The sequence below is a fragment of the Ursus maritimus genome, unplaced genomic scaffold (genome assembly GCF_017311325.1).
Source record: "Ursus maritimus isolate PB19 unplaced genomic scaffold, ASM1731132v1 scaffold_14, whole genome shotgun sequence".
Lineage (NCBI taxonomy): Eukaryota > Metazoa > Chordata > Mammalia > Carnivora > Ursidae > Ursus > Ursus maritimus.
Window position 1 is genome coordinate 10,291,081 of NW_024423786.1, and position 19,179 is coordinate 10,310,259.

General features: G+C 41.5%; 1 protein-coding gene across 1 annotated transcript in view; it reads right to left on the minus strand.

The window, feature by feature from the left end:
* Window positions 1–19,179, minus strand: part of GRM7 (glutamate metabotropic receptor 7) — an 814,755-nt gene that overhangs the window by 108,315 nt on the left and 687,261 nt on the right. The window contains exon 8 of the mRNA XM_008697935.2: window positions 1,289–2,224. Coding sequence (XP_008696157.2) covers window positions 1,289–2,224 — 936 coding nt within the window. The remainder of the gene's footprint in view (window positions 1–1,288; window positions 2,225–19,179) is intronic.

The following is a 19,179-nucleotide window of genomic DNA, read 5'->3' on the forward strand; positions in this document are numbered from 1 at the left end:
CTATGAGAATAGAAGTAACAACGAAAAATTCAGATTCGACTAAGTTCTAGAGGCACAGATTTGTGAATCTGTAGAGATTCCTACTTCAATCCTTGCTTTCCTCACATAGGGCACTAAGTCCTTGAATGTTTTACAGACTTCTCCAAAGTAACATGGAATCAGGCTAGACTCCCTATGTTCTAACTTCTAATCAAGCCATAACTGTGCTCTCTCCAATACAGCGCGCCAGTTAGGGCTCTAGGTCTCGGTTCTGGCTTCAGCTGTACGGCCCTATCAGAGCTGACTTCACTGAAGGACAACACATCTTATTAAGATCAACATATTAGAACTGCCTAATTTGCATATATACAAAACCATATCCAGGTGAGTATAGAAGTCAGATGTGTACGAATCTCATCTAGAATCAATGCTTTAGTGTTGCTTAATTTGCATGCCTGTCAAACACACAGCTAGACGTGCATTAATTGCTTTAAGAATCAACACATTAAAGCTGCGTAACTTACAGATCCGTAAAAATGCGTAACTATATGGGGGAAGCATGTACACTAACCATATCTAGGACAACATGTTGGGGCCACTAATTTTGAACTTCCATAGCTTGATGACCCCAGCTCTACTGCATACGGTCCCTCCCACTGCCAGAAAGTTGAGTCTCTGGTATCACTCTGAATCACTTGATGCGATTAACATACCTCTAGCCTGAGGGAGCCTAGGGTGGAATGATAACCAAAACCTTCCAATATTCATCTATTATACATATACATATATATGTAATATGCAAATAGGCAATGTGCAGATGGGCAACTCTAATATATTGTGTTGCTCACACACTAGATCCAATCCATGTGACAGCCTAGACGGTCACTAAGAAGAGTGAGAGAGAGCTAGTAACGACCATCCTCATCCTAATGAAGGACTGTGGCCTTTTTCTCCTAGTCCAAGAAAACATATGTGTAAGAAGAGAGGGTGGGTAATGAATGCATAGGAAGGTTCAGTTTGGATAGATCACACAAATTTATACTGCATAATCTCTTGCTACATTGAATAATTCTATCATAAATTAACTTGAAGAAGTTACCTTTGGTTGGTTTCCAGTGAAATGAACATAGCACACTTCCCTGCAGGTTTTAGATTTCTGTAGCATTGATGTCTAGTAATTCAGGATATAAAACTTCTCACTCTATACAGTCAATTTGCTTTCAATATTTACAAAAACAAAAACAAAAAACAAACCCAAAAAACAAAACGTATTTTTGAAATGTACAGTGTGGTGTGCATTTTCACTTACCTTTTCCGCTGACTGAGCAGTGCCAAAAAAAATGGGAATGAAGGCAAGCCACACTATACACGTCGTGTACATAGTGAATCCAATGGGTTTGGCTTCATTAAAATTCTCTGGGACACCCCGAGTCTTGATGGCATACACAGTACATGTGACCATGAGAAGAATGCTATATCCCAAGGAGCAAATGATTTGGAGATCTGTAATGTCACATTTGAGAACTCCCCTGGCCTGCTCAGGGTTCATTGTCTTATGTTCATCATAGTCTATGATGATATTGGGTGGGTCAACACCAAACCAAATGAAAACACCTAGAAGCTGAACTGATATTAAACTGGAAGTGATGGCCAGCTGCGATGTCGGGCTTATGAGTCTGGGAGCTGTCACTGACTTCTTGCCCTGCTCAAATATGCGATAAATCCGATTGGTTTTCGTCAAGAGGGCTGCATAACTGATGCACATACCCAAGCCCAGGAAAACTCTCCGGAAAGAACACACTGCCACATCGGGTTTGGCTATCATCAGGAAAGTGATAATGTAGCAAAGAAAGATGCCAGTCAACAGAACGTAGCTCAATTCCCGCCCGGATGCCCGGACAATGGGCGTGTCATTGTAGCGGATGAAAGTGGCCATGACAAAGATGGTGGCGATGATCCCCAACATTGCCAGGAAGACAGGGATGACGGCCCAGGGGGAATGCCACTCTAGTTTGATGATGGGGATATCCTGGCAGCCGGTTCGGTTTTCATTGGGCCTCTGGTCGTAGGGGCAATGTTGACATGTCATCTCATCAAACTGGTACTGGTAGCCGTCACAAGGCTCACAGGTCCAGCAGCACGGAGTTCCCTTCTGTGTCTTCTTTCTTTGCCCGGGCTTGCACGGCAATGTGCACACTGAGGAGGGGATCTCCCGGACTCCTTTACCCCACTGCATGTCCTCTATCTGCAGAATAAGAAATGAGAAGGGGTAAATGGCAGATTAATTCAGAGAAAAGGAAAAGGATGGAATATAAATGATAGCAGCAGCATTTGAGACTTGACAACATGAAGGGACTACCCACCCCCCCCATACACAGTCAGTATAAACTACAACCAAGATTTAACCCCAACCATTACACCCCAGCATCCTTACTTTCCACCACTATGGAATATGTCAAACCTGCCTGATTCTAAGAATTCCCTGTAGAAACTATTAAAAATACAAATCCCCTGTTCCTACCCTAGACCTGCCAAATAAGAACATGCTAAAAATAAAAATAAGTAAAAAGACCCTTGGATCTTCAACAAATGCCCAGAGGAGTCTTATGATAAATCAAAATAAAAATCATAAGTAATGAGAAAAGTTACATGCGTCTCCCTTATTGGCTGTTTTTTAAAAAATGTTTTAAAATTATTTTAAATGATATTGCAATGTTGACCACCTTCCCTAAAATTCTGTAGGCATCACTGCCATTGTCAATGAGAATTTTTGAAGCAAATTCAGCCTAGTCTATTATTTATCACATAGGTTCAACAAGGTTCATTACTGAAGTCAATGGCATTTGACTGTAAGTGATTAGGAAGCATTTGATTAAAAAAATTACATGGTCTAGAAAACTTTTTTTTTTTTTTAAGATTTTATTTATTTATTTGACAGAGATAAAGAGAGAGAGACAGTACACAAGCAAGGGGAGCAGCAGGCTGGAGAGGGAGAAGCAGGCTCCTGGATGATCAAGGAACCTGATGTGAGGCTCGCTCCCAGGACCCGGGGATCATGACCTGAGCTGAAGGCAGATGCTTAACTGAGCCACTCAGGCATCCCCTGGAAACCCTTCAGTATTGATCATGTACCTATTTGGAGATGAAATTTAAAACTAAAATACTATATTCTTGAGGAGGATGAATGTGGATTTGCTTAATTACAATCGCGGTTTTCTGGAGGGGAATTCATAGTCAACAGTGTTCTGAGAAATAATACCATTAGAGACAAAGAAAAAGCACTGTTGGGCTAAAATTTCATTGTAGCAGAGATCTCGCATTTGCCAGCACAGCATCTACTCTTCCTCCTTCCTGATATCAGTTCCTCAGATCTATTTTCTAAGTGCTTGCTGTAAGATGCAACTTACAGGGAAGCCCTGTGGCGGGACAGGGAGGGGAGGGAAATTTACTTACGTGACCCAATCTCCGCCAGTTAGTGTATTGCGCTAGTTCTCAAGTTTGAGCAGTCATCAGGATCACTAGGAGGACCCCTTATAGGCTGGGCCCCATAGTAGGATCTTTTGATTGTTTGGCTCTGGGAGGAGATCTGAGAGTATGTATTTCTAACAAAATCTTAGGTGATGTTGTTGATTCTCTAGGGACCACACTCTGTCAAAAACGGATACATTCCAACCTCCTAGCCACAGAATATGGGTCAGGGACAGGATCATTAGAGAATGGAAAGGAATTTAATTTTACTTTTACTAAGATTATACACAATAAAAATCTTTGTTTTTGTTGGACTGGCAGTTTCTAGGATGTAAAGATGCCAGTGCTCAGGGCTATTAGAAGGAAGGAGTTTGTAAGAGAAAGAAGTCAACACAAAGGAAAGGATTACTGAGAAAGAGAAAGATAAGAGAAAGATTACTGATTGGACTGTTTGAACTACTTGATATAGCCATGCCTGAAGCATGCATGATTCCCAAGCCAGTAAGTTCTGCTATGTTGAAACACGTTAAGTGGCATTTCTGTTACTCACCACCAACAGTCCTGAAAAACATATATGCTAAATAAATACTTTCAGTATCTACAAGTTGCAAAAGGTGTACTAAGTCAGCAAATTATAGAATAAATTCCAATGAACAAATTTAATTGATATTCTCCATACCTTTTTCATACAGTTGGACCAAAAAATAGGTTAGAAAAGTACTGGAAAACCTGAGGCTTTTAAAAAATGTATAATATTAAGAGATAAGGGGGAAAGAAAATGAATTTATTGCTCTTGGAAGTTTAGCACCATATTAAAACAGGGTGCGATGTATAGCAGGTTATAATACTTCCATCAAAACTTGAATGAGAACTATACTCAAAATCTAAATCAAATGCAGGTTACTGAAAAAAATGGCCCAGGGATTAAGCTTCATAAAACATCATAACCTTCTATGGTTGAATTTAAACTTTAAGCAGAGACCCAAGAATCTTCAGATGACTGGTGTAAACTCATTTGCCTGAATGCAAAGCCCAAGTCAGCACTAATAAATCTTACTAAATATAAAGCATAATCATCTTTTTCTCAACATCATCATTTTTGAGGTAGTAAGTCACTGGCAGCCACCCCAAAGTCATAAAATTAAGGAAATAATTTGTAATAAAAGAGAAAGAGATACACGTTAACTTTATAAATATCATATTGCAAGAAGTTGGAACCTAAAAAAATGCTATTATTAATACAAATGTTTCTAAATGTCAAATTAAAAGGTCCTTCTCATGGTTAATAAGAAAGATTAACAACAACAACAAAAAACCCTATAAATAAATTTCATTAGCTAAACTTGAGATTGCCTGATACCAACACTAGTAGATAGTAATATGCCATATGATTAAACTTGATCTATGGGAATAGATGTAGGGCTTACACAAATATAAAAACAAATTATCATTATCTGTAATATTTTACAGCCAACTTTAAATGTTGCCAGCTCACTATTCTCCCCCCACCCCCAGAATAAAATAAAATGCCCAGCAATCCTGAATAGCTTTCTTTCCCCCTTTAACTTATCCAAATATATACAAGAGCTGTAACTACAAACATTACATTGATTAATTTGTTTTCAATTTTCATTTAAAGTACATCTCAACTCAGTTTAATTGTATATATTATGGCAACAAAGTTGCCTCTTGCACTAAATGAACAAAAGTTTAATTTACTTGCTTTGCCAACAAAAATCATTATTGAAAATACACTGTGTTGAATGAAGGTACCAACTAACCTTTAAAAGTCCTAGTAAGTGAGAATTTTTTTAAAGCGATACATTTGATTTGTGTGTATTTATACCCAACCACACAAACTCAGTGGCTTGTTTCATAAGAAGAAACAGTCAGCTGCAAACGCCCATGGGTACTTATCGAAGGGAGAATAATCATTTAGGACTATGAAAACTCAAGTATAATGTCAATTTACTTTGCCACAGGCTAGTGGGAATGCAAATTTCAATTTTATTTTGAATGCTGCAACAAAACCATGTTTCAGTTAGCCATACTTGGAAAGCCAAAGCTAAGGTGCAGAAAGATTAGAAAAGGGGGCTAGGATGTTTACTACTATTTTCTTTAGAAGATATAGTTCTACATTCTCTGATAAGGATGCATTTTCCTCCTGGACACCAATGTTTATGGGTATTAGATACTGGATGTGCTCAGCAGCTGGCTCATGGGGAAGCGATGTTGAAATTCTAGCTCTTAGCAAGAGAAGAGAACTTAATTGATAGTACCATCAATTAACACCATGTGTGGCACAGAGCATATATGGACAGGTAGATCAATGGTTTAGGAAAGAGGTAATATGGAATTCTGGCCAATGAAAGCAAAAATAAGCCTGATGTAGAGTCCTAGGAAAGTGTTCTTCACTCTTAAAAGAGACACAAAGAAGAGATAAACTGTCTTTAGCCTTTATGTTTTTTTTTTAAAGATTTTATTTATTTATTCGACAGAAATAGAGACAGCCAGCGAGAGAGGGAACACAAGCAGGGGGAGTGGGAGAGGAAGAAGCAGGCTCATAGCGGAGGAGCCTGATGTGGGGCTCGATCCCATAATGCCAGGATCACGCCCTGAGCCGAAGGCAGACGCTTAACCGCTGTGCCACCCAGGCGCCCCTGTCTTTAGCCTTTAAACTTTGATGTGGGCAAACATGATGTATGGAGCTGCAGCAGCCGTTTTTCAACCATGAAGAGACAAGCTACGGGAAGAAGCCAATATACTGAGGATAGGAAAAAAAAAATAGATAAAAAAGAATTTGTGTCTTTGATGATGTTGAACTAACTTCTAGGCCCAAGATGGAGCCATTCCTTCCCAGGGTGCCATGTCAGCAAACCAAACTTAGATAGGTTCTGTGTCCCTATATACAGGCTCCACTTGACCAGACGCAGAGGGTATCCAGTCAGCCAGTCCCCAAATGCCAAGCCAACTCTGAGCTTTCTCACCCCAAACAAGACTGACAATACGGCCCCAGCCAATCAGTTATTTTCTGTTTGTCTCTTCTTTGTTTAGTCTTTATCCTGTAAAAAGCTTTCTGCCTTCCACCCCATTTTGTGTTTCTCTGCAAGGAGACCGTCTAGTTCTTGAAGTGTTAAAATTAGTTTGTATCATCTAAATTATCTTCATTAATCATTCTTTAACAGTGGCATAATGATATCACCAAATGACCCAACACACGTACCACTGTGCTCCCGAATTTCGAACATGAAATGATAAACTTCCCTTAGTGGATGACCAATATTTCCTGGATAGTCTACTACTTGCAATGAAACGTTCTAACAAATACACTTTTTTCTTACTTCTGCATCTGCCTGTGAAGACCTTCTGACTATTAGGCAATTAGCCAATAATCCACATTCCAACAGGGAGAGTAGGTGGCTCCAGAAGGAAAAGGGATTTTCAAAGCACATATGATCAGACACATTTGTCTTGTCTCCTGGGACTGCTCCTAAAAGACAGTGGTAAAGCCCTAGACCCTGAACATCAGCTATGACTCCATTGCTTCTGGCTCAGAGAGAAACAATGAGAAAGCACCTGTCCGCTCAAGTTCTAAGCACATGAGACCGGCAAAGAAAAATTGGGGTCTGGCTCTAGTAGAGAGCTAGCTACTCTACAGGGAATGTGCAGACCTTATAATCACTGGAATTTTAAAATAAAACCAAATTAGTTGCTGTCTTACTGCCAAATGCAGAGCTCAAACAGAGACAGAATTTTTATAAACACTGTTTGGTGCATCATTTTTATCTGGAAGAGATCTGTTCTTTTCCCTATACAGACATTTTCTATCTGAAAGAAAATTTTGTCACTCCAGGGATATTTTCTTTAGTGAAATTCCATTTGCATGTTTCCAAAGCTTACTCTGTAGACCAAGCTGGCTGGTGCTTTTATTGCATAATTCTCTACAAGATTATTATTATTTTTTTTACTTATTAAAACCCTAATAGAATGAACTAATTAAAAAAGCGCTTTCTTATTAAAACACCATTTGTTCATTAAAATACATTTCTCCTGTCAAGTTTATGGAAAAGGCTTTTTAGGAAACATGCAAAGGAATGCTGAATTTTTGACACTACAAAAGAGCCCGGTTTCAGTTCTAGAATGGGGGGCGGAGTGGGCAAGATGGAGGGGCTACCAAGAGCTTTACAAGGAATTCTGTAGCAGCACTCAGTGACTTTCTTTTTTCTTTTTCTTTTCTTTCTCTCTTCCTTCTTTTCTTTTCCTTTTTTTTTTTTTTTAAGACTGGGTATTTTTAAACCTTAGGCAGCATGACTAGACTATGAAACAGAATTACAAGGCTGCTATATTACAATAAAAACATTTACTAATTCAGATTCTACCAATCCAAACTTTAATTATAAGAATCATCTTTTTTATATATATACTCTAGGAAGAATGTTAGGAATGGCTTTTTACTCTGGTAGACCCTGGGCATTCATGGAGGGACACAGAGCTTCGTCTCACCGCAAAGTCCCTGGAGGTCCAAGATGCAAACACATTTATGCTGTTATAGACTTTATTTTGAATTAAGCCGGTGGTTTCCAAACTTGCCTGTACACTTGGGGATACTCTAAAATTTTCAAACAGGCATCAGTGTGTTTTAAAGCTCCTCCGGTGGAATGTAGACAGGTTTGGGAACTACGGAATTACGTTCTCCGAAGGGCTGGGGTTTTGAAGAAAATCTTTGCGTTTTTGAAAGAAGCCACTGACCACAGAGATTTACTTCCGTGGGCTTCTATTCTTCCCCTCATGATGCAGTATCTCTCATAAAAAGTCTGAATGGGCGGCAGAAAATGCTCAGTGATACTCTATTACGATTTAATGGGAAAGGATGAAGTTGTAGTTGAAATTACAGATTTGCATAGTCAGTAAAGTCTCTAGATTTAGATTTCATAATGTCATTGCCCCAACAACTTAAAATGCCTACAGCAGCAGAACATATAAAATAAACAAATGATGCGGGTGGGAGTGAGACAATTCTGCCCCCAAAAGAACCAAGACTAAAGGAACACAGTACAATCATGCCTACTTATAAAGACATGTTAAATTATACATCAAGAACAGATTTCATAGTAGTTCTGCCAAAGTGATCTGCATTCACTGTTTCAATGCCTGCATTTCCCTCAAATACAAACAATGGGGTGCAGACTTATTTTTAAATGTATATAATTAACACCTCCCAGATTAATTGAACAGCTTGCCCCTCAAGTCAATCCAGGCTTCTCATTCTTTAGGGAACTTTTCTATACCTCTAACTAAAAGGAACGACTATACTTGGTTTAGGCACTTCCTTCCCCCACCCCCCAACAGCCTCATGCGGAACCTTCTGATTTTTTATAAGGTTGATGCCTTTCAAAAGATGTCACGTACTCTGAAGGCCCGACAATGCACATCCGCTGACACTAGCTAGCTGTCACTCTCTGAAACAATACTGTTCCTAGAGGAGACACCTCCTTAAAATGTACATCCTAACTACAAATGACCACTTATTTCCTTCCCCTCTGGGGACACAATTCCCTAAAAGATGCTTACCAATCAAAGATTAGCTATTTCATCTTGTAAGTACTTTTGGAAGTCCTTTTTTTAACAGCTGGATTTAACAATAATTAATAATCTGAACATATTCATGAGGATGCCTCAAAAATACCTCCAATTACGCTTGTTTAAAACTGAAGTCACGACCCGCTCGGGGACTGGCAAACTACTGCCCGTGGGCTGAATCCTGCCCACTGTCTGTTTTGCAAATAGCAGTTGGCTCCGAATATCATGGCGCTTGTTCATTTAAGTTTTGTGTACGGCTGCTTTTATGTTACAGTGGCAGAAGTCGAGGAGCTGTGGATGCATGGACTGCAAAGCCTAAACTGTTCGCTATCTGGCCCTTTATAGAAAATATTGCCTGACTCGGATCCAAAGAAAACAAAAGGACAAAGCCCTCGTGCGTGGCAGCCTTATCTGCCTGTACACCACGAGTTCTGTCATCTGTCACATCTTCCCTTCCCTTGGCCCCACATATTTAAGTCACCAACAACTCGCGTAGGTTTTACCTCTTGAAATCACTGAAGAGTTAATTATTTCATAGAACAGACTATCTATTAAATACAGGCAGACCTTCATCTATTGTTCTTCCTTTTATGGCCCTTAGCAGCTACTGCATTTTTTACAAATTGGTAGTTTGTGGCAACCTTACACTGTGTGTATGTTTATGTGTGTGTGTGTGTGTGTGTGTGTGTACCATATCTTCTCTATCCATTCATCTGTCAAGGGACATCTGGGCTCTTTCCATATTTTGGCTACTGTGGACATTGCTGATGCTTAACATTTTTTAGTAATAAAGCATTTTTTAATTAAGGTGTGTACGTTGTTTAAGACACGGCGCCATACTGCATACTTAATAGACCACAGTATAGTGTGAACATAACTCTGTATGCCCTGGGAAACCCGGAAGTTCATCTGACAATCTGTATTGTGATATTCGCTTTACTGTGGTGTTCTGGAACCAAACCTGCACTCTCTCTGAGGTCTGCCTGCAAACTCATTGGGTGCTGCACCTGTTTTAGTTGCTGGGAACAAAACAGAAAAAAAAAGGGCCCTAGGATAATGAATCCTATTTTCTCATCTTTGCTACCACACCTCCTCGGCAAAATCTCCCTATGAGTTTCCCCACCTCCCTTTCCTCCTGGCGCCTTCAGAATCCCATTAGCTGCAGTGAAAGCCGGAAGGATCCTTTAGCATGCAGATTTGATCACGTCACCTTCATGCTTAAACTCTTCAGCGACATCTTGCTACGAAACATCCTAGATGATCCTGCATGATCCGGCAGGGAGCTGTATCAACTGGCTTTAGCGGGGTTGCATGAAGGTTCCATGAAGTGAGTGTGGGGATGCAATATGCTGCTCTGGGATTCCATTCTTGGAATTCTTGCTCAGGGGGTCCCTAGCCCACCACACTGGGTTCTCCTTTAATAAACTCTATAGATCCCCCTTTACAGAACTTAACAAGAAGTAGCTGTGTGTGTAAGGAAGTGTATTTGTGTGTTTATGTGTTTATGGGCATGTCCTGTGTGAACACAGAAGGCATGCACCATGCTCTATCGGCGATTGTTCAGAATGTAATAGACTAGGGATTCAGAGGGGAAAAGCCAGTGACCTCTCAATAAAGATGTTACAAATCAAAAAAAAAAAAAAAAAAAGAACTTAACACAATTTGTCATTATGCAAATATGTTACTTCATTAAAGTCTTAACTCCCAATTTCTACGTAAGTTCCTTGAGATGAGAGCTTCTGTCCACTTTATTCACTTGTTAGAATCTCAAGTCTGGGAGGAGGCTCCACAGCGTTGTTGAACGGGTGAATGACAGAGCGAAGGACAGAAAAGACTGACCTCTCCTCTAGCCAAAATTTGAGTTTAATTGTAACCAGGAATGAAAGAGCCCTAACTGGGGTGTCTGGGTGGCTCTGTCGGTTAAGCTTCTGCCTTTAGCTCAGGCCATGATCTCAGGGTCCTGGGATGGAGCCCTGAATCAGGCTCCCTGCTCAGTGGGGAGTCTGCTCCTCCCTTTGACCCTCCCCACCCCCCCAACCCCATTCATGCTCATGCTCTCTCTCTCTCTCAAATACATAAATAAAATCTTGGGGGGAAAAAAAAGAAAGGATCCATAATCACTTTTATGAGTCTCATCTGTTTTCTGGTCATTTACTATGCATCTGTAGAGTGAAAGTTTACAGTTGAAAAGTCCTTGGCATTTTCTTCAGGGAAGAGAGGGAATTAAGTATGGAGCACTGAACTCCTAGGTAGAAGGAAAATGAACACAATGAATATACCACAGAACGGGAAAGAAACAAGCCGTGTGCCATCTGCAGCCAAGCACAGAACTTGGTTTGAATAGGTCCCCGTATGACCAGCTAGACCCCAAGACCTGGCCTTGACTGCCCACCTGCTTGTACTTACTAACCTCTCTCTTACATTTTTCCCTAAGCTCTTCTTTCAGGATTTCACCTTAACTCAGACAAACGAAACACGACACCCACCCCCAAGGTAATGGCGATTGCCCTGAGAGGACCTCCCTTGTATCCAGACCACCTAGACCTTCTGACCTGAACCTGACTCCTGCCTGCACAAATGGTTCAAGGAGTGACCTCTAGAATGACCTACAATTACCTTTACCTCTTATAATACTACAATCTCCGCCCAGGGAGGAGCCTTGGCCTCATTTACATAACATAATGTATGCACAGACATGTTTCCTTAAGGCACATGTGTGACCTTCTGCCTGCCTCTACATAGGATGAGAGGGCTTCCCAATCTAAATATTCATCCTAACTCTAAACAAAAGGAACCCATTCACCCTCTCTCCGGGAGCCATCACTATGGAAGCCATTCCCTGTGATCTCCTTATTTGCTACAACTAAAAGTTTCTTTGTGGGACAACTCAACCTGGTGCAGTTTGTGACTCACCAAGGGGTAAACTCATGTTGGTTCAGCCACCCCTGACTGTACACAGAAAGAGTCAGGGGTCCCTGGGAAAATGAAGACAAGGCATAGCTTTCTTGACATAAGAAAAGTCACTTTAGGGGGCGCCTGAGTGTCTCAGTTGGTTAAGCATCTGACTCTTGATTTGGGTTCAGGTCATGATCTCAGGATTATGAGATCGAGCCCTGCATCGGGCTCCACACTGAGTGTAGAGCCTGCTTAAGATTCTCTCTCTCTCTCTCCCTCTGCTCTTCTCCTCCTCTGCTCCCCTGCATGCTCTTTCTCTCCCTCTCAAAGAAAGAAGAGGAAAGGCGAGGGAAGGGGAGGGGAGGAGAGGAAAGGAACCCCTGGCCATGTTGTGATCTCTCCCTGATCAGAACTACTTGCCCAAAGCACATTTCTTGCACAACTTCCTGGGATATGTTGAAATTGCAGAATAGACCCCAGTAGATAATGATTTTAAGGAAACAAGAGAATGTTAGAGCAGCCATTATCAAGCTAGGACATAACCTAATCATATCAGGGACAATAAATCAGTGGTAGAAGTCCCAGTGCTAGTTCAAAAGTAAAGATTGACCTGATGTACATTCTTGAATTATCTTTGCAAGATTTAAACCCCTTTGAGCACTCAAATACTGAAACAACTAAAGCCAGAGAACTGACGATGCTGACCCTTGCTGGACCTTGTGACCTTGACTTGGAGACCTTGACTTGGACTCTGTCACCTTAAGGTGACTTTTGCCCCAATTCCATGCTGAACTGCCTATCGTGCAAGCACCCTTAGTTTAAAACTTCCCCAGTTTTGTTATTCAGGGAGACATTGCTTTGGGAAAGATCCCCAGTGTTCTCCTTTACTTGTTGCAGGCAAAACTCTTCCTTTTCCTCTTTTTTGGCTCAACACGTCCCAAGAGGCAAACCCAGTTTTGGGTAACAAATGTTCTCTGAATACTACCTTCTGTTAGTAAGCTAAGCTACGGCTCAAAATAGAAAGAGCATGATCTGGGAAGTCAGACTTTCCCGGGTTCAAAGACAGACCTCATCACCTCCAGACATGGTACCCAAAGGCAAAGAGACCATCCCAGTGTCTGTTTGCCAAGCTTATCCGTTATGAAGACTAAATGAGATCCCATGTCTAAGGAATTAGCATGGTGCCTGACACACCATAGCTGCCTGAATCATCGTCATTAGAATATTTGATGGCTTCAATAAGCAAAGGACCTTAGGATGGCCATTTCCAATTCTCCCTATGCTCTCGAGCATGGATTCTTCCATTGGAATACCACCAGAGATTAAGGCCACAGGGGCATTTCAGACTCTGCATCAAAAACTGAACATACCATTTTCCTTCCCCTTCTCGATTTCACCCACACCCTCCGACCTGTCTTGGTATACCAGAGTCGTTAACATGAGTGTTGGACTCAGAGGAACGTGCACTCAAATCCTAAGAGGAATCTTGCCCAGTCATTTATATTCTCTGAACTTTTTTTTTTTTTTTAATCTGTGAAATTTAGACAGTACCACCTAGACTTACTGAGAAAACTAATGTCTGTGACACACATCGTTTTACATCCTGGTCAAAGCTAAATGAGTTATGTCTTTTCAAATCATTCTTATTGACAATACTGTTCATTTTTGATACCCCTCTCCGTCTTGCCCCTCTCAAAAAATAACAGTTGTAAAGTTTGTTCCAGTCTTCTGTGAACCCCTTTCGTCTTTGTCCTCAAAGGTAAGGACCCACTAAAATTATCATTACTGTGTTCTCTGAATGGCTCTCTCTGATTTGAGGTCTTCCCTTGCATTTCTTACTCTTTTCCTCTGGCGTTCCTCTTCGTAGCAGTTACACTCTGCAAGGAGACATCTAGGTGTTTGGTTCTTTCTCTCCCTGCGCTCGAAGAGAGCACATCCGAGTCGTTGCCTTATGTTCACCCTGTACTTAGGAGGGTGGCTCAAACAGACTGTCATGTCGAGGCCAGAGTGCCTTCTTGGAAGGTGAGTGTGGGGCTACTGCAGCCTGGACCCAAGGCCACTGCCCACCTGTGACAGTGCAGACACCTCATTTTGGCCATCAAGTCCCTCCCAAGCAGACCCCTGGCCCTCCTCTTCAGCCTCATCTGCATTCACCACCCCGACACCCTAAGTTACTCTTCTAGCAAAGGGCGGTGCTTCTGCTTCCCCTGAATACCCTCTGATTGCGTATTTGCGTTATCCAGTTCACACTGTGCTGTAGCTGTCATGCTTTCGCCTAATTCTTCAAACGAGCTCAAATGCCCCAAATCTCCCCTGATGCCTCTGCTGCAAATACCCTCTCCCTTTGTTGACATCTCTTAGCATTTTGACCTGGACTGTTCTTCTACTTCTTAGACTTTGAAAACTGGGGCCATCAAATATTTTTTAAAATGCTTCAGAGCCTAAAAGGTGGATCAGAACCAGTGCAAATTCTGTTCCAAGAAAGAATTATGTTCACCCTGGATTAGGATGTAAAGGGATGAAGAATCCTTGCGGGGAGGGGATGGCTTCTTCTTATGCCCTTGAATGCTCCATATTCTTCCTTTCTGTTTGAACCTCCCAACTCTGACTTGCTTAAATATGACACAGTATACAAGCAAGAACAATAGAAGTCCTCATATCACTGCTACTAAATCTTCTTTTCTAACCAGACAACTTGCAAATTGCTTTTCACCCACTCACCTGGGGTGAGTCATGCTCTCTGCCAGGTAACCGGGGAAGGATGCTGATCAGTCAGTTTACCATCCGGAGACAAGAGGGCTTTTGATTTTCCTTCTGTTTTTTTTTCCTCCTTTCTCTCCTTTCTATTTTTGTAAGCCCCTGAATCTCTGGCTGCCCTGTTCTAAACTAGAGGAAAAAATTGTTTTATACAGATCGTTTAGGATGGTTATCCCACATTTCATTCTGATGAATACTAGCCCTGCAATATATTCTTTTGAACATAGGAACCCCTCTCCAAGCCGCCTCCCATTAAACACTGCCATGTTGGGAGAAGCCACAGTACAGCTTATTAAAGACCCTGAGAAGTTTTGCTATTAAGGAGAGACTATGCTTTGATTCAAGGCAGTGGTTTCTAATTCGTTTGAGTACAGAACAAACATTCTTTACGCCTCTGTAACACTGATTATCCCAACATCCTGCAGAATCTGCCTGTATCTGTCCAATAACACACAGTGTCCATAACACTGTGGAAAACAGTGATGTGGGCTAACTAATACGAATAACTAATTTGGGATTGTAGCATCACCTTTCAGATCTTTTTCCCTTCTCTGGTGAGTGTAATCTGCCAGGTCATGGCAAGTCAGAGGACATGAACTGGATTGTCAGCTCTCGGGATGCCAGCTGCATCATCTTTGGCTTCTGTGAAGTTTCATTTCCTCACCAGTAGAACGGAGTTAGTTACTGGAGAATCAAATATGACTGTACCTAGGGGAGTGTTTTAAAAGGCCTAATATTCAATTAAAGTAAGTATTTTTATTTCTTCTAAATTTTTCATTAGAAGGAGAATAAACCATTATTTCATGCAGTCTTTAGCTTTCTCTTTTTCACTGCCTCCATGCCTTTGACCATGCAGCCCTGCTAACTGGCATGTCCTCTCCCCCCATGCCGGTTAGCAAGACTGAGCCAAATACGTCTTCGTGGGGAACACTAGGCAAGCCAAACGAAAAAGTTAACCTCCCTATTACAGGGAACTGGGTTACAGCTCCCTACAAACTGAGCTTAAGTTCGTCTTGTTTTTCAAGCGTATACTTTTCAATGATGAATTGGAAATTTATCTCTTTAACAGACACGTCCACATTGATCCCAGGGAACAACCCCAGTAACTGGAATTACAGCAGGCTCAGTCGGCAGCTCAGAAGATATGGAAGTGACATATTTGGGTAAGAAGCTTTCGGTATCCTTCACACTACATCTAAGTAAGTAGCCACCTACTGCCACTGAATTCCGGCCCATAAGAAGTTTGGCAGCAGGCTGTTGAGATGTTAGATTGTTTGAGAAATGGAGTCTATGATGTCACAAATGGAAAGTCCACAAAGCTAAGAGACAAGTGGCCTTTAAACCCAACAGGATATGCTATTTCCCCCAAAATTCCTATGTTGAAGCCTAATCCCAACGGGATGATATGAGAGAGTGGGCTCTGGCACTAAGGTGGAACCATCACGAATGGGATTAGTGTCCTTAGCAAACACATCTCAGAGTGCACTCTCACCCCTTCAGCCCTGACCCAGGAAGCAGGCTGTCACCAGACACTGAATCTGCTGATGCTTTGATTTTGGACTTACCAGCCTCCAGAACTGTGAGAAATCAATTCTGTTGTTTCACTACCCAGTGAATGATACTGGCTATAACAACCTGGACGGACAAGACAGCATATTTACTTATTTTTACATTGAGAAGCTAGGTTATCTTCGAAAGTGTGACAAATGAAGTGTTTATTTGACTCGGCTTATCTTTCTAGGACCGCTAGACCACTAAATAAAGGGATATGAAAAGTACTTTTTCATCATGAAAAGTACATACAGGATTATAGAAACTATGATGTCTGGGAAGGATCTTTCATGACAAAGTTTTGTAGACATGGGTGGTCTTTAAATCTCCTCCAGACATCATCGTGTATTCCTCCTGTCTCATAATTCAAAGGCCATTCACTGAGACATTCCTGTGCTCATACACTACATTAAGCAATGACAATACAGGTATGAGAAACACCTATTTTCTTTCTCTCAACTGGATTTTGGTGTCACACTGGAAATGTGGACATAAGTGTCACTAACATCCAATGTAACTCATGATACGACCGTGGTCCAGCTGGTCCTTTAGCTGCCTTTTCTAGGATATTGGAGCAGAGTCTCTGGATGAGTATGTACTCTTTAGTGGGACAAGATGGGGAGAAAGCATTCAGGAAGAGTGAACAGCTTGAGCAAATGCAAGAAAACATGAAAACACTTGATTCAGGGATGGGGATGAGGATGAAGGGCCATAAGTAGTTTAAGCTAGGTTGAAATCTAGAGTTCAAGGGAAGAAGAAAGAAGATAATGTTAAAGCCAGACCCAGGCAGGAACCAGATCATGGAAAATCAGTTTGCTCATAACTGATTCAACAGCTATTTCCTGGTCATCCAGTATGCACGAAGTGATGTTCAGTAGGGTCTGGCTGATGATCAAGTCAGGTAAGATTCCTTACCTCAAGGAGCTTGAGTTAGTAACACAGACAAAGCAACAATATAACAATTAGAATATATATTATAATAAGTGTTAATCAGGAAACAAATAATGTGTTGATGCAAGAATAACATGGGGGCAGCTCCTCTCAGTAGATGAAAGAGAAAATGTGATCTTTAAGCTATGACCTGAAAGGTGAGGCCACATGAATGGGAAATAACACGCCAACTACAAAGGCCCTGAGGCAGAGAAGACTGGCCCATTTCAACTCCTCCCAAATTTGAACAGGCAAACAAATCCCCTGGGAATCTTGTTACAATGCAAATTTTGATTCAATCAGCCTGAAGTGGACCTGAGATTTCGCATTTTTAACAAGCTCCTGGGTGACACTGCTGGTCTGGAAACCACACCTTAACAGCAAAGTGTTAAGAAACAAGTCAGAGTGTGGGGCGCCTGGGTGGCACAGCGGTTAAGAGTCTGCCTTCAGCTCAGGGCGTGATCTCGGCGTTCTGGGATCGAGCCCCACATCAGGCTCCTCTGCTATGAGCCTGCTTCTTCCTCTCCCACTACCCCTGCTTGTGTTTCCTCTCTCGCTGGCTGTCTCTATCTCTGTCAGATAAATAAATAAAATCTTAAAAAAAAAAAAAAGAAAGAAAGAAAGAAACAAGTCAGAGTGTGCCCAGGGCTTCATGGTGAAATTAACAACACTGTCCGTAAGAGTGGATGGGAAGAAAGAGGTCAGCTGAGGACTGTCACAGGTCCCACTGGGAAGGCTACAGTTACCAGCAGGACTACAATTTATTCTCCTCCTGTATGGAGTGGTGGTGGAGGGTGAATGTGGAGGCATCTTCCAGAAAAAAAAAAAAAAAAAGTTGCTGAGTCAAATTTCCTTTTTCTAACAATAGACTTCCTGGAAAACAACCAATGGTAGCTTGAGATTCTTATCCATGGGATGCTTGTAGCAGGATGTACCTAGTCTGTGTGAAATTGCCTATGTTAAACAAGCCCGCTAGAATCTATCAATTTATAGGGTAGGATTTCCTAGAAAACATCTTGTAAGCTCTGTACCTATCTAAGTTTAAAATAATGACGTTTCATGTCTAAAACGGCTATTCTCCATGTAACCACATAAATTACTTACAAACTTAATTTATTACCCTGAGTCAAAAGTATGACCTGAAAGCAAGAAAGGACCCCGGGCGTGGTCTTGGTACTTCCAGATCTCTCCCTACTTCCTGTGTCTCACAATTATTTGTAACTCTGGAATTTGGAGTAAAAAGCCTGTTAGTGGGTTTTATGGACTGAATAATGTTCTCCCCGAATCTGTAAGTTAAAGCCCTTCCCCCCTACCATGTGACTTTATTTTGAGATGGGGCTCTAAAAGAGATTATTAAGGTTGGATAAAATTGTAAGTATGGGCCCTAAACTAATAGTTCCAGTGTCTTTGTAAGAAGTGAAGAGTCACCAGGCGTGTGTGCACATGCAGAGGAAAGGCCATGTGAGGACACAGCAAGGAAGTGGGACCTGCAGGCCAGGAAGAGAGTTCTCACCAGACACCAAGCCTACTGGCATCTTGATCTTGGACTTTCCGCCTCCATGTCTGTGAGGTAATACACTTCTGAGCGTAAAGCTACCCAGTGTGTGGTATTCTGTTACAGCAGCCTGAGCTGACTAATACAACGGGTCAAATCACTGATGTGTGCAGATCAGGTTTGATCATCTAGTCCTTTATGTTGACTCACCTTGCAGAGAATTTGCAAAATAGTTCTGTAGAATGACTGATGGCTCAAAGTAGTAGTACTCTGCCCAGGGCATGCTGGGAGTTTTTGAAACATACCCATGTCAAGGCCCCAGCTGGAAGGGTTCTGTTTAATTGTTCAGGACCTATACATCAGTATGATTCTTCTATGCAGCCAGAGGTTTGAAATAGTGGCTTCAATTATGGTTGTAAAGATGTTTCTGGAGATCCTGGACATAGGGATAGTGTGAAAGATGTCTATAAATAAAGTGGGTCACAAACCTTGGGTTTTGTCCTCCCCAGACCTGATAGGTGATA